The sequence below is a fragment of the Falco cherrug genome, chromosome 7 (assembly GCF_023634085.1).
Source record: "Falco cherrug isolate bFalChe1 chromosome 7, bFalChe1.pri, whole genome shotgun sequence".
Taxonomy (NCBI): Eukaryota; Metazoa; Chordata; class Aves; order Falconiformes; family Falconidae; genus Falco; species Falco cherrug.
The window spans coordinates 13,747,639-13,760,193 of record NC_073703.1 but is presented as its reverse complement, the minus strand read 5'-3'; the positions used below and the strand labels follow the sequence as shown (position 1 = coordinate 13,760,193).

At 42.3% G+C, this 12,555-nt stretch overlaps 1 protein-coding gene across 3 annotated transcripts in view; it reads left to right on the top strand.

Annotated features, from left to right (window-relative positions):
- The window catches only part of ADAMTSL3 (ADAMTS like 3), a 203,184-nt gene that overhangs the window by 9,813 nt on the left and 180,816 nt on the right, over positions 1 to 12,555 (top strand). For 2 of the 3 annotated variants that reach the window (XM_055715864.1, XM_055715862.1), the window contains exons 1-2: positions 5,747 to 6,039; positions 7,422 to 7,513. In XM_055715864.1, coding sequence (XP_055571839.1) covers positions 7,433 to 7,513 — 81 coding nt within the window. In that variant the 5' untranslated portion in view covers positions 5,747 to 6,039; positions 7,422 to 7,432. Of the gene's footprint in view, positions 1 to 5,746; positions 6,040 to 7,421; positions 7,514 to 12,555 lie in introns of those variants that run through there. The other variant, XM_055715863.1, reaches the window with a different exon arrangement.

Sequence of the window (12,555 nt, the reverse complement as noted above, 5' to 3'; positions counted from 1 at the left end):
CTTGTCCTTTGTTGTAAAAGGACAACCTTGTCCTTTTTATTCTTTCTCACTGCTTCTTGCATATGTTCTCTTCTGTTTCCATGTTAGTAAGCATCTTTAGATACTCATGCAGTGCCATGCACAAGTCATCTTGTGAGACACAGGTCACCTACTTTACTACTCTTGCTTTTCTGCAGTGAACCATTATGATGAGGGCAGTAATTGTCTAGACAAAGCAAGCTTTGTCTGTTCCTCATGACTTGCAATGCAACTGATTTCCTCAGAGCTCCTGTTTATTCACCAAATGTTGTCTTTTTCACATAGCACTCAATAACATTTTAACAAACACAGAGGTAAGGGCCATCACAGACTGAGGAAAACAGATTGTTGTCACTGTTGCATGAGAAGAAAATGGCAGACAAGTTCAGGAATTTAAAGCTGGCATATCCACAGTCCTCAGTGGGGTTGCATATTTTTTTTTGCGAACTAAGAAAAAACTCTGTTAAAGAACAGAGTTATGTGTAAATAAACTAAAGCCATTTTACTTCTGCAATGATTTTTTTCATTTTGCCTTATCTGCATTCAATCTTAACCTATACCAGTTCATATTGTATAATTATGCCCACAATAAGCACTTCTGAAAAAATATCCTATAAAACCACAAAATGATCTCGTAAGTGCATTATAAATTTATCTCAAAATGTGAGTTCTTACATTTTAGTTAGGGCTATGGACACTGAACTACAACAAAAAGTAAGTATGTGCCATCTGAATAAAGACATGTTTGTTCTGGAGAGTCATGAAATTTGATGCAACTGCTACTACTGTACAGGATCATAAATATGCAAATGAGCCAAAAGTTGTTTTGCTTGAGGATAAAAAGGATTTTGAGAGACAAGAAAGGACAAATATTTATTCAAATACTTGAAATAGTGACCATTTGTGTATACTGTATTGGTTAATATTAGATTCATTTAAACACAAACTGAGAGGAAGACACTAGTTTTCTTCTATAATGTTTAGGTCTATACATAAGTAGTTTTTCTTTCTCTAAGCCAGAATTTTTTTTTCTATTTACTATACTGATGGATGCTTTTCCAAAGCCCATGGTGAGGATCAATGTGGAATGCAATGGGTTCCATAACACCAAGAAATCCAAGACAGTGCTGTAGCTGAACTTTGTACCTTTATACTAACAGAGGCTTTACTCTTTATAACATCTTTGTGAAGTGTGACAGCGCACTATTGCTTTCTACCCTAGAGAGCTTGCTATTTCAGGGTAAACAAGCACCCTGTACAAAACCAATGCAGGGCCAAAGAACTGATTATACCATGTCAGGGTTCTCATGGCTCTAGTTACAGGAAACTGAACATTTTCCTTATATTAGTCAATCAGGTGCAGCTCAATCACTGATAACTTTGAGGCCTCATTCCAAAATTCAGTTTCTGCATGGAGTCTCTGCATGATACTTCCAGGTTTGGTGTTCAGTAGACATAATCCTGATTTATGAACTAAATGTTGTTCTGCACTGTTTCAATGGATTGAAGATTTGTAGTTTAGCCAAACATATTTTTTCCTGAGTAGTACGGACTTCTATTAAGATGAAAGAATGGCCTTCATTATCATCAGATTTGCTTAGCTGAACTGAAATTGAGAGAATATTTATATAAAAGTGGAGTCTGCTGAATAAGTTTGTATACCTGCATTTCAGGACAAAGTTAAATAGAAAAACATGTTTTTTCTTGTTTAGATGTGAAGATTTTCCATTAATGTTCACCAAGAGAGTGAAATCTGGTGGTTATCATGTGATTGAACAGAGGTTTTTGTTTACCAGACCAGAGATGTAATTTTCTTCAGTTTTGCCTTTAGATATACCTTGCAGGATCCATCTTCTACACCTTATCTGCGGGCACTGTTAAGTGTAAGCTGAAATTTTGTGTTACAATTGAATGTAAATCAACAAATGACAAAATATGTCATGGTTGTGTTCAATAGTGAAGACACATGGTCTTAAGTCAGTATAAAGCAAAGGATAAGACCATCATATTTTGAACCAAGTTCCTCATGAGAGACCATGCCAGCTGTACAGGTGGACAAGATTATGATTGTGTTCAATGAAAGAAGTACAAGTGCCCATATTTCACAATTTTATGAACAGTAAGGGCTTTACAGCTGTCATATTTAACATCATCTAAATGATGCATAGTTTAGAGAGCAGCAAAAGAAAAGCATATATGTAATAAAAAAGCACTGCTAGTAACAAGAGACAAATACAGGAATTATGCAAGAGAACTCTGAGTGTTAAGAGCATTGCTATAGCTTCCTATTCAAAAAAACCTTGTACCAACTCTGCCAAGCTCATGTGGCATGAGTGGGAATTAGAAGACTCTGTGGTAAAAATTGCTAATAAGGTAATACCTAAAGGATTTGACACTGAACCAGGGGTTGTACAAACATAATGTAATAGACAACAACAGCTCCTGCCTTGAAGTGTTCATAATCCATACAGGCAAGACAAAGTGAACAGAAGAGCAGGTAAATGTTTACTTAGGAAAAAGTGATTTCTTTTAAACTTGGATGGCCAATTAGTTTTTGCAGAATTGCTGACAGATTTCTCCAGGGATGAAAACTGCATCCAGAAACTGGAAGTTTGTGGCCTTTAATTTTAGGGTGTGTATTGAAGGAGTCTGCCATGGAGCTGCAGGTGTTGTGAATTTTGAAGTGGTTGTTAATAAACAGGTCTTGCCTGGACAGCTGAGTTTCATTCAGTGTTTGCTTGGCTCAGCAGAAGGGGTTATGGAGATCTCCAACAGGAGTCAAAATCTCAAAGCTTCCAGGCTCACTGGAAGTCTAGAGAGAAAACAGTGAAGTGACAGGAGTGTGGAGAAATAAACCGAATAAAGGAGACAACAAACCAGCATTCAATGAGAATGAGCTTCACAGAGGAAAACGCCCTGTTAAAAACTGCCCAAACCCATGTATAGTTTCCAGTAGTAGGGTATGCTCCAAATACTGTTATTTCCTGGGTGCTCATCTTCCTCATAAAAAGGTACTTCAAAGTAATAAAAAAACCCCAGACCATGGGTGATGGGAGGGAATGGGATTAACGCTGTCATTTCAGTAGCTGGGGCAAGACATATTGCCAGTTGCTATTTTACTAGGTAGGAACCAGAAGGTACTTGCATTATTTATTACAATACTGTTTTCTGATGTCTCCCTGGGGGTAATGCTTGCAGGTGCTTGCCTCCATTTTCTTACATGCTGTATAAATTCAGATATAGAACTGACAGCCTGGGACTGAGTTCACACAAGGAATTAAGTTGTATGTAAGCAGCAGCCTAACTTAAGTCGATGAACCTGACACGAGCTAACCTTGGCAACTTCCTATTGCACAACTACTTTTCTACTCTCCAATTTATTGCAGGAGATGAGGAAATGTTTCTCAGGCTTGTGTACATGATGTTTAATTATCCTTTATGGTTAGGGATGCACAGGGCCAACTGATCTGAAGCAAATGACCTGGATAACATTGAAGGAAGGTAATAGAGTAAGCTGGAAGGAGAAAGTAAAGCGCACAGATAAGTAGCACTGAAAAAAGGAAAAAAAAAAAAACCCACAGAAATGCTGAGCAGCATTCAAATTTGGAAAATGCTGTTAGAATCCCAGTGTTGTCTGACAAGTGGAGTTTGCTACCCAGTGTGCAAAGAGCCAATTTCACACACAGAGCTGAGGTATCATTTATTGCACATCTGCACAGAGATGGGTGCCAGGTAGAATCCACAAAGCTAGCACACCTCTTAACACACAGTGAAACGTTGTATACGCTTTGAACAATTATTTACAATTATGTTTAGCCACACTTAATTCTCATTGGTTCTTACCGGTTGCCTCAAGTGCAGTGTTCTTTTCACTGGGCATGTTCTGCGGGGAGGGGGGTTTGTTAGCAGGAGGCTCTCTTTCCTCCAGGAAGGATCTTGTAGTATGTTAATTAGGATAATTCAAGTAATTTTCTGTTTGGTTTCATTAACCATTGGTTCTCCTTGAGCTTATCTTGTTATGCCCTAGCTTGGCGTATTTAAAGTGTCTATTCCTTTTCCCAAGGCCATGTTTTGCCACTTGTAAGGTCCTCTGTTTTTCAAACTTTGTTTGTCATGATAGATATTTACATATTTTGTCTAAATTTCAAATTAAATTACGGAATGACCTTGTTTTAATCACATATATGCAAGCTGGTCGACTACACCAGGGCCAAACCTTTCAATGTAATCTATAGGTAACACCAGTGCTAGGAACATAGAGCTGTTTTGTCCGGCAAACAAACACATAGCCCACTGCAGCTTTTACTTCAGGGCCCTAGGGGGGACTGCTTCACTATTGAGGGGTAAACAATTGTAAGAGAGGTGATAATCTGAGCAGGGATGGTGCAAACTGTACATTCCTAACTAGTCTTGAGGGTCAGCTTCATCCTCTATTTATGAATATCTCTTGTTGTTGTTGTTGTAGTACTACCAGCCATAGTTCTGGGACAGGAAAATTAATTTTCTGCATCCATTGATCTAATGGCTAAATTCTGACATTAAAATTGCTTGTGATAGTTTGATGTATATGCTGACTGCACTGGCATGTCTTTTTTGAAGATAAGTTGCAGGGGTGTAGCTGAAGTTATCATTCAAGGACTAAGTGGCTGTTGAAGTACTGTATCAACTGAAACGGGTGAAAAGCAAAGCTGCCCAGAAGGCCGATATACTTTCAGCTGACCAGTATTAGAAAAAGCCAAGGTCGGGTCCTTAGCAGTATCCTGGGCTGTGACAGGGCCTGTCACGATGCTGATGTGCGGACTGTGAAGCGCAGCTTGCCCCCGCGGGCAGGGTGAGCCTGCGGGAGCAGCCCGCGGGGCAGGGGCAGGGGGCGGCGGCCCGGCCGGCGCAGGTGTGCGTGCGGCGGCGCTGCTGTCCCGCAGAGCCCGCGGGCTGCGGCCGGGCGGCTGCGCGGCTCCCCGGGCCGGTGCCGTCCCGCTGCCGGGCTGCCCGGGGCCGCGGCTCCTCTGCCGGGCTAGTTTCGGCAGAGGGCACTCTGCTCCTAACCATGGCGGAGGCGCTTTCCCGTGCTGGTGAGAAACCTACACGGATTGGAAAAGCTTCCAGCGCAACATATTTGAACAAACTCTTCATCGGTTATGTTTAGTCCACTGGATCGTATTTTTAACTTCGGTGGCAGGGATAATAGGCCTTTTTCTACGTGCTGCTTTTAGAGGACTCGAGGAAAGCTTGGGACGTCGGTGGAAGCCGTAGCACGAAGGTAGAGGATTTTGGTGTTCCTGTTTAGCAGCCCAAACCTCAGAGGCAAAGCGAGAGCAAAGCTGTCGTAGGAGACGTACTCGCCAGATTTACAGTAGGAAACCTAAAAATATCGTAGAGGGCAGCATGATTAAAGACCTCCTCGGTGCGTGAGCAGATTTGCAGCTGTATTGTGAGAGTTACTTGGGGATGAGACACAGGATGGTTGTGGTTTTAGAAGCTGCTTTGCATCAGATGTGGGGGCTGACTTCACGGTAGCTTTTGCCCCTCGAGGGAAGACGAACTGCTTGGTCCCGGCCTGCGGGGGTCTCGGCCGCCGACACCGGAGCGCCGCCAGCGCCTCCGCAGCCGGGGGGGGCCCTTGGCCGGCCGCCCGCCCGGGCTGGCCGCGGTGGCAGGGGCTGCGCGGCGGGTGCCGAGCCGCGGCGGCGGAGCGGGCGCCGCGCCGGGCCGCGGCCCCGCGCCGCAGGTGGAGGCGCCTCTCGCTGGGGCCGGGCTGCGGCGGGCGGGCGGGGGCGGCCCGCTGCCAGCAGCCTGTAGGACCTTGGCTAACGTGCGGCGGTGGGCTGGAGCCTGGCGTGAGGGAGGGGCCGCCGCTCGTGATGCAGGATGCTGTATCCCCGGTGCCGTGACAGGCAAGGCGCTCCCCTGCCCTGCGAGCGGGAAGGAGGCGCCGGCGGAGCCGGACCCGGACCCGCTCCCCGCCTCTCTCCCGGCCCCAGCCCCGCTGCGCGCTCCCCGCCGAGCCGGGCCCCGCACCAGGTGGGTGAGCTCGGTGGCCGCGCCGGGGTCGGGGAGAGCTGCGGCAGCCCGGGTTGGCCCTCGGGCAGTGGCAGCCTCCCGACCCGCTTCCCCGAGCGGCTTCCCGGGAGGCGGGCGGGCGGGTGGCTCCCCCGGGCGGGCCAGCCGGGGCCAGCGGCCGCGGTGCCGGGCGAGGGTCGTCCTAGAGGAGCCTTCGAGAAGGCAGCGGGGTGCTTGGGGAGCCCCGGGGGGGGGGGGGGGCGGGCGGGCGGGCACCCGGCAGTTGTGAAGTGCTGGAGTCGTGGGTGTTTTGCCAGTTGTGGCTCTCGGCAGTGCCTGGTGAGGGGAAGAAAATAAAGATAATCTGCCTTCTCTTACTGCTATAGCTGATGGAAACTTCCGAATCACAAAAGCGTCCAGGAGTGCTAAAGGTTTTGGGAGGGAGGGAGGGAGGGGAACTCTAATTTTTTTTGGGGGGGAGGGAGGGAATAAACACTTATTTCTGTAAGGATTCTTAATTGTGTTTAGTTGACAGGTGCAAGAACGGTTTGGATAGACGGTTTTCCTTTGGGATAGCTGACCTTTTAGAAAGGAGTACTGTTTTTGGAGGAGAGATTTGCGTTCACTGTGGGGCTTTGCAAAATCGTGGGGTGGTGGCTGGGAGGAGAGGAGGGAGGGCTGTTTGTGTGGCTGCGTGTGTATGAGGGGTGAGCGGAATCTGTGCTATTTTGAGATCACTGTGGTAATGAATTGTCTGAGGCAAAAAGATGCATTGACACTAGGAATTATAAGAATTAGCAGCATTATTACACATTTTTCTTGTTGGCAATTTTAAATCGACGTTTTTAGTAAAAGTGACTGAAGGTTTTGTGCTGGCCTTGTAATAGCAGTGATCACTAAATTGATGGATTTTTTTTTTCTCCTCTGTGTTGATCACTTATTATCTGAGCTGTTATGATCAGAGCTTTCAAAGGCAGTGCAAATGACTGCTGAAGTCCCAGGGCTGGGCTTTCAGCTTTGAGTGGGTGAAAGTGCTGGTGCAGTACATCAGAAATCCTATGCTCCTCGGATTTTACCTTCGGAAGACCAAGATAGGAGGGGTTCCCAATGTGATAAATTCTCCCACATTCAGGAGATCCTCAAACTTGCCCAGTATTGCCAGTTTTCGCAAACCTTTAATTTCCCTCCCTTTATGTTCCATAACTGGAACTACCTCACCCTGCAGGCTGTGCTCATGGCATGCACTGTGCGGCTGCTCCTCTGGCCAGCACAAAACTCCCGTGTTTGCATTGCATTTCTTCCAAAGGCCGGTTCCATGCCTTTGCCCAGTTTGCTTTAGTCATTGAAATTCTGGCGGAGCCCTCTTGATTTTGTTTGTAACCTGAAACAATTTCTCTCAGCAGAGCCCTAAGGCATGAGGATGGCCAGCCCTAAAGCCACAGGGCTCTCCTGGGAGATCATTTGGCTGGCTATTGCTGTCTGTGCTCACCTACAGGTAGGTAATGAATTTACTGCTGTTGTCATGCCTGGTCCTTTATCAGGTGATCTTGCTACACGCTTTGAATTATTGTTTTTTAAACAGAAAACTGCTGTAAATAAAAGGCTCCCGATGAGCTTTTCCTTTCACTGAATTGTTCAAAGACATCCATGTGGGAAATTAATATTCTCTTCCTAGTAATATTGTACCTGACTTTACCAAATGGGAGCCAAAGGGAGATCTTGCCAGATGTGTAATGCCATGGGTCTTTCTAGGCAACACAGCTGCTTTTTTGCCCCCAGAAGGTTTAGCACCTGATAAATGTTAAGATACTCTAAATGTCAAGGGTTATATAAATACATGGGTACAAACTTCTAAAGCACTTGAGGGCAGTGTCAGGGGTATCTTTGTTTAAATTGTCCAAAGTGTCCAAAAAGGTCTTTGCTTCAAGTGTTCAATGAATACAGGAACTATGGAGGAAAACCATAGCTGCCAACTGATCTATTGCCTGACACATGAGCCTAATCAGTTCCAAGAAATGAGTATTTCAAGAAATATGGTGTGCTGGCATGTAGCAAAGATGTTGTTATAGTATGTCATTCTCTATACTGATAGTTCCCACAGCACAGAACATTTCAAGGATTCTGTAGTCTTAAATATACCCAAATCCAGAAATCCTTTGAAAAGGATAGCTAAACAAACCAAAGAATTTTTTTTAAATAAATAACATCATTTTTTGAAGTACGTAGTAGTTTTTGACAACAAACTAAAATCTTGGTTTTAAATGAAATCAGTGATGCTATTTACTGTAATATTTTTGTGTACTGTTTGTACTATTGCAATGCTGAGAAGTGGTGGTTTCACCATGGAGCCTGGTGTGCTGGGCATCCTTAAGAATTTTGAATTGAAGGATAACAGAGCAGGCAAGGGTAAATTCAAAGAGTATGAAGAACTGAGGAGGCTGTACGAGACAGCTGAGTAAGCAATGATTGATTTATGGTGGACTTTGAGATTTAATGTAGTGAGAATGGGTCTCCAACCCATCCTCAGTAGCTCTGCTGATGGCACTGTGTGCCGTGAGTCATTTGGCAGCTACCTGTTGGTGAACACCTCCTGTATCTGTATTATGATTGCAGTTAGTCATGAAAGTACATGGGTTAGCAAAGGACTCACCATTAAAGTAAAAATTAGTAGATTTGTATTAATTGTGTAGTAAACTGTAGTGCATTCAGTGCATGTCCAAGCAGCGAGGCAACAGTGGGATGATCTACTTTTTGCTTGTGTATTTCTTGTGCAGTAACAAAAATGTTACTGAGTTGCTGTGCTTGTTCAGCTTGTATTTTTGTGTGCAAGCAGTTGAGTGATGCTGTCAGAAGTGGCCCTGTAAAACACTCAGAAAGTAGTTTATAGTTCACTTAATAGTCCTGTTCAAGGTGAAAATAGAACTTCAGAGAAGAGAAATGTCAACTTTGTGTCTGGGCCTTTTGGTTATGAAGAGACTGTTGGTGGGTTTTTTTCTTTTACAATATTTTTCTTGTATTTTTTTCTTTCATATTTTTCTTATTGTAGAACTGGAACCGGCAGTGGCATAGTTTCCTCTTTTCCACGAATGGTTTGGCATAGCTTCACTTGTCTCTTTATAATAAAAACAACCCAAACACATTGTAGTAATCAATAGGCTATTGTGAGTAGCTTTATGAACATTTCAAGCCAGGTCAAATTTTTTGATCTTGATTGTCCTTTAAAATATTCTTATCTATTTGGCATATTTGAGTCATTAGCACTTAACCCCAGTCTTGTAGGAGGCCCTTCTCCTCCCAAGTTTTAGGTGTTTTATCACAATTTTAGGCACATTAAAGGTATTTTATATTATTTAACATAACGTTTTTGGTATCCAATAACCATTAATTCTTTGATTGGTTGCTTGGGGCCATACTATATGGACCACACACAGTCATTCTACCCTAATACTGTACCGTAGCTTTCACTTGTGTTGTTTTTGGCTATTAAAGTGTTTATGTCTGGAGCTAATCAATTAGAAACAATTGGATGCTGGGCAAGGTCACAAGTCTATGTCATGTCACTTATGTGCAATTGATTAATTTCATCCTGCTTGAGGGCAGGTACAGAATAAAATAATGACCATTTAAAAAGCATGTGGTATGAATGTAATGCAAAGAAAACTTTAACATGAGAAGTTGTGAAAAAGAGGTAGCTGTTACTGAGAAGAAATGAGTTAACTTTGGTTATAGCAGCCCCTTCTGATTCTTCATAATAGAGTAACAAGCACAGCATGGTGTTTAGCTGTGCTCCAGACTGAACTCTGCCCTTATGCAATGTCTCAAGTTTGAGAAAATTTTGTCAAGGGCAGATTTGTTGCTATACTGGTAGATAAGTAAGATTTCATAGGATAACCCAGTGAATAGTTTACCATTGAGCATTGCTGAGCTGCTTGTTCATTAAATCTGCTCTATGACAGAAAGCGGCTTACAGGCTAGCCTTGGCTGTGTACTTTTGCAGGTCTAGAGCCTCCTTTTTCTGATATGAGACAATAAAAATGAAATTAATGGAACTGCATTAGTCTGAAGCCAATGGTAATCAGAACAAATGTACGTTTTTCTTAAAAACCAAAGAACACTCCCCCCCCCCCCCCGCCAATGGTAGCAGCAACATAGAATAATTTGTTGTCTCTAAAGGTTTAAATGATATATCTGTTCAAAGTAGTTACTGTATTCCATAGACTATATGTATTTGTGAACATTAACTATTCATGTGTATTTATTGCTAAACGCTCTGTAAAAGGCTCTGCATTTTTTTTCTCACACAGTAGCAACTGAGGTATCAATAGTACAGATTGTAGGAGATCAGCTAGCAAATAAAATTGAAGCATGCAAGCCCAGTTTTGCTGGTTTTAAGTGATCTCTTGAGTACATATTGGTAATTGAAAAGGCAGGATGCTCAGCCTGGTAACCAACTTTTTCTTAACCTTGTGATAACATTTTATTATACCATTCAGCTAGATGATGTTATATTATGAAATATATGTAAGACTGTATATTTGTATATTCTTACTAATGGATTAATGGCAGCAAGAAATGATGGCTAGCAGATCTGTGTAGACATATATCATCAAGAATTTTACACATGGATTCATTTTAGATTTATTCTCTAGTATGCTGGTTTCAAATTGGGAACATGTAGATATCTTCCTGGAGACCTGCAGTCCAAATTAAACCCTCCTCAAGTCAGTCTGTTTCACCTCCAAAGACCATAGGGTTCCTAATGCCCAAGGAGGGAATAACAGCAAAGATACAATGTCTGGTTATTTAAGAAGCATTAGCTCTGGGATTCTATGGAAGGGAAAGTTTCATAGGTCACATATTCATTGAATAAACTGTTGGTTGCTCCCATGATGTATGTTTCTGCAATCCCTGCCTGCATTATGGTTGTTTCTAACTATCTGTGAAATTTTGGATATAAAGGATATACATGCTGAAAACATTATCTTATTCAAAATGATTCTGCCATAACTAATCTGCCAAAAGCTACCAACATAGTAAATGTCTTTAAGGTTGAGCTTTGCAAGGCCAAAAATCTGATGTCCATTATATGACATAGTGGACTTGGAGACCATCTTTGTGGAAAACCTTTGGAATATCGTTTTACAGTCACTGAATGTATTGCACACTGATGTTCAGAAAGCAGATTATGATCTACATGCCGTACAACAGTAAGGATTCTTAAATCTCCAGTAACTTTAATCAAAAATATCAGGATGAGATTCGCAAGTCCAGACTTAAATCTGAAGCAGCTTCCCTTTTTTGTAGACAGGTTGCAATTCTGCACCCATCTGGACTTTTGCCATCAGCCTCTATAGCCCTGTGGTTTTAATCTCGGTTTGAAGATTGAAATGCCTCCACTATAGACGAATAACACTTTTGAGACTCTAGAAATGCTCTGACTTAAAATACTCATTGTTATTGACAAAGTTGTAACTCAGTGACAGCATTACCAGAAAACTTATGTAAGTTTCTGAACTTGCTTTGAATTTATGACTAATAATGATTGCTCAGCGATTGCTCATAGGATCTGAACTGCTGTTACCCTCAATTTACAATCCAAAAGAGTTGAATTGCCAGAAAAATCGTGATGAATCTGCCTTGTGACTTGAGACACAAACTATGTATGAATACTTATTTTTTAAAATGTACTCAAAAAATTTAAGTCAGCTAGGGGAGATTATCAAAAGTACAGATGATATCAGTGAAGGCATCCCTTTACTATCTTATTTATTTATTTTTTTCTCAGTAAATGTTTTTATCATAGTGATTAGGAATGATGTTTGTGGTGATACAACTCAGAAAATCAGCCTTTGGTTATTCAGCTAAACCATGGTCCAAACCCATTCGTTCCAATGCAGCAAAGGTGGTTCAGTCTCAATATCCAGCTAGACTTTGAATTCTGTATCTATGTTTTCAAACATGGGTATCAGTGCTCACTGTGACGATAATTTCTGATAAGGTTACACTAAAAATTGGGGAATGATTCTCAAATAACTTGTGTGTAGAGCTGCAAACTTCTGGTTCCAAAACTACATATCCAAGAGTTGAACGCTTTTAGAGAAGCCTCCAGTGTACGAATGATCTCTCATAACAGCCAGTGGCTTCTAATTTCTCTTGAGAAAGTAGTGGAGAAGTGAAGGAATAGCTCTAGGATAATCTTTGGTTTTAGCAGATACTTGAACACTTAGTCATTGATAATTACTCATTCGGGTCTGCTTGGTGCAGCTGGATCCTTCATATTCCTTACCAAATTGGGGCATAAGCAGCACTGAGGTGGCAGTTTTGCATGATGCACCAAAATCCTGCCTTTGTACACTTTCTGTGATGCATGATTGATTGTGCTGATATTAAAACCCTTTTACTGTTTGTTCAGAAATCGTGATCTGGTCATCCAAAATAATGAGTTTCACTTCAAAAAAACATATATTTTAAAAAATCTGAGTCCTTTTAATTTGCTTTTACTTTTAGAACCCGTAGCATTCACATATATGTCTCTAT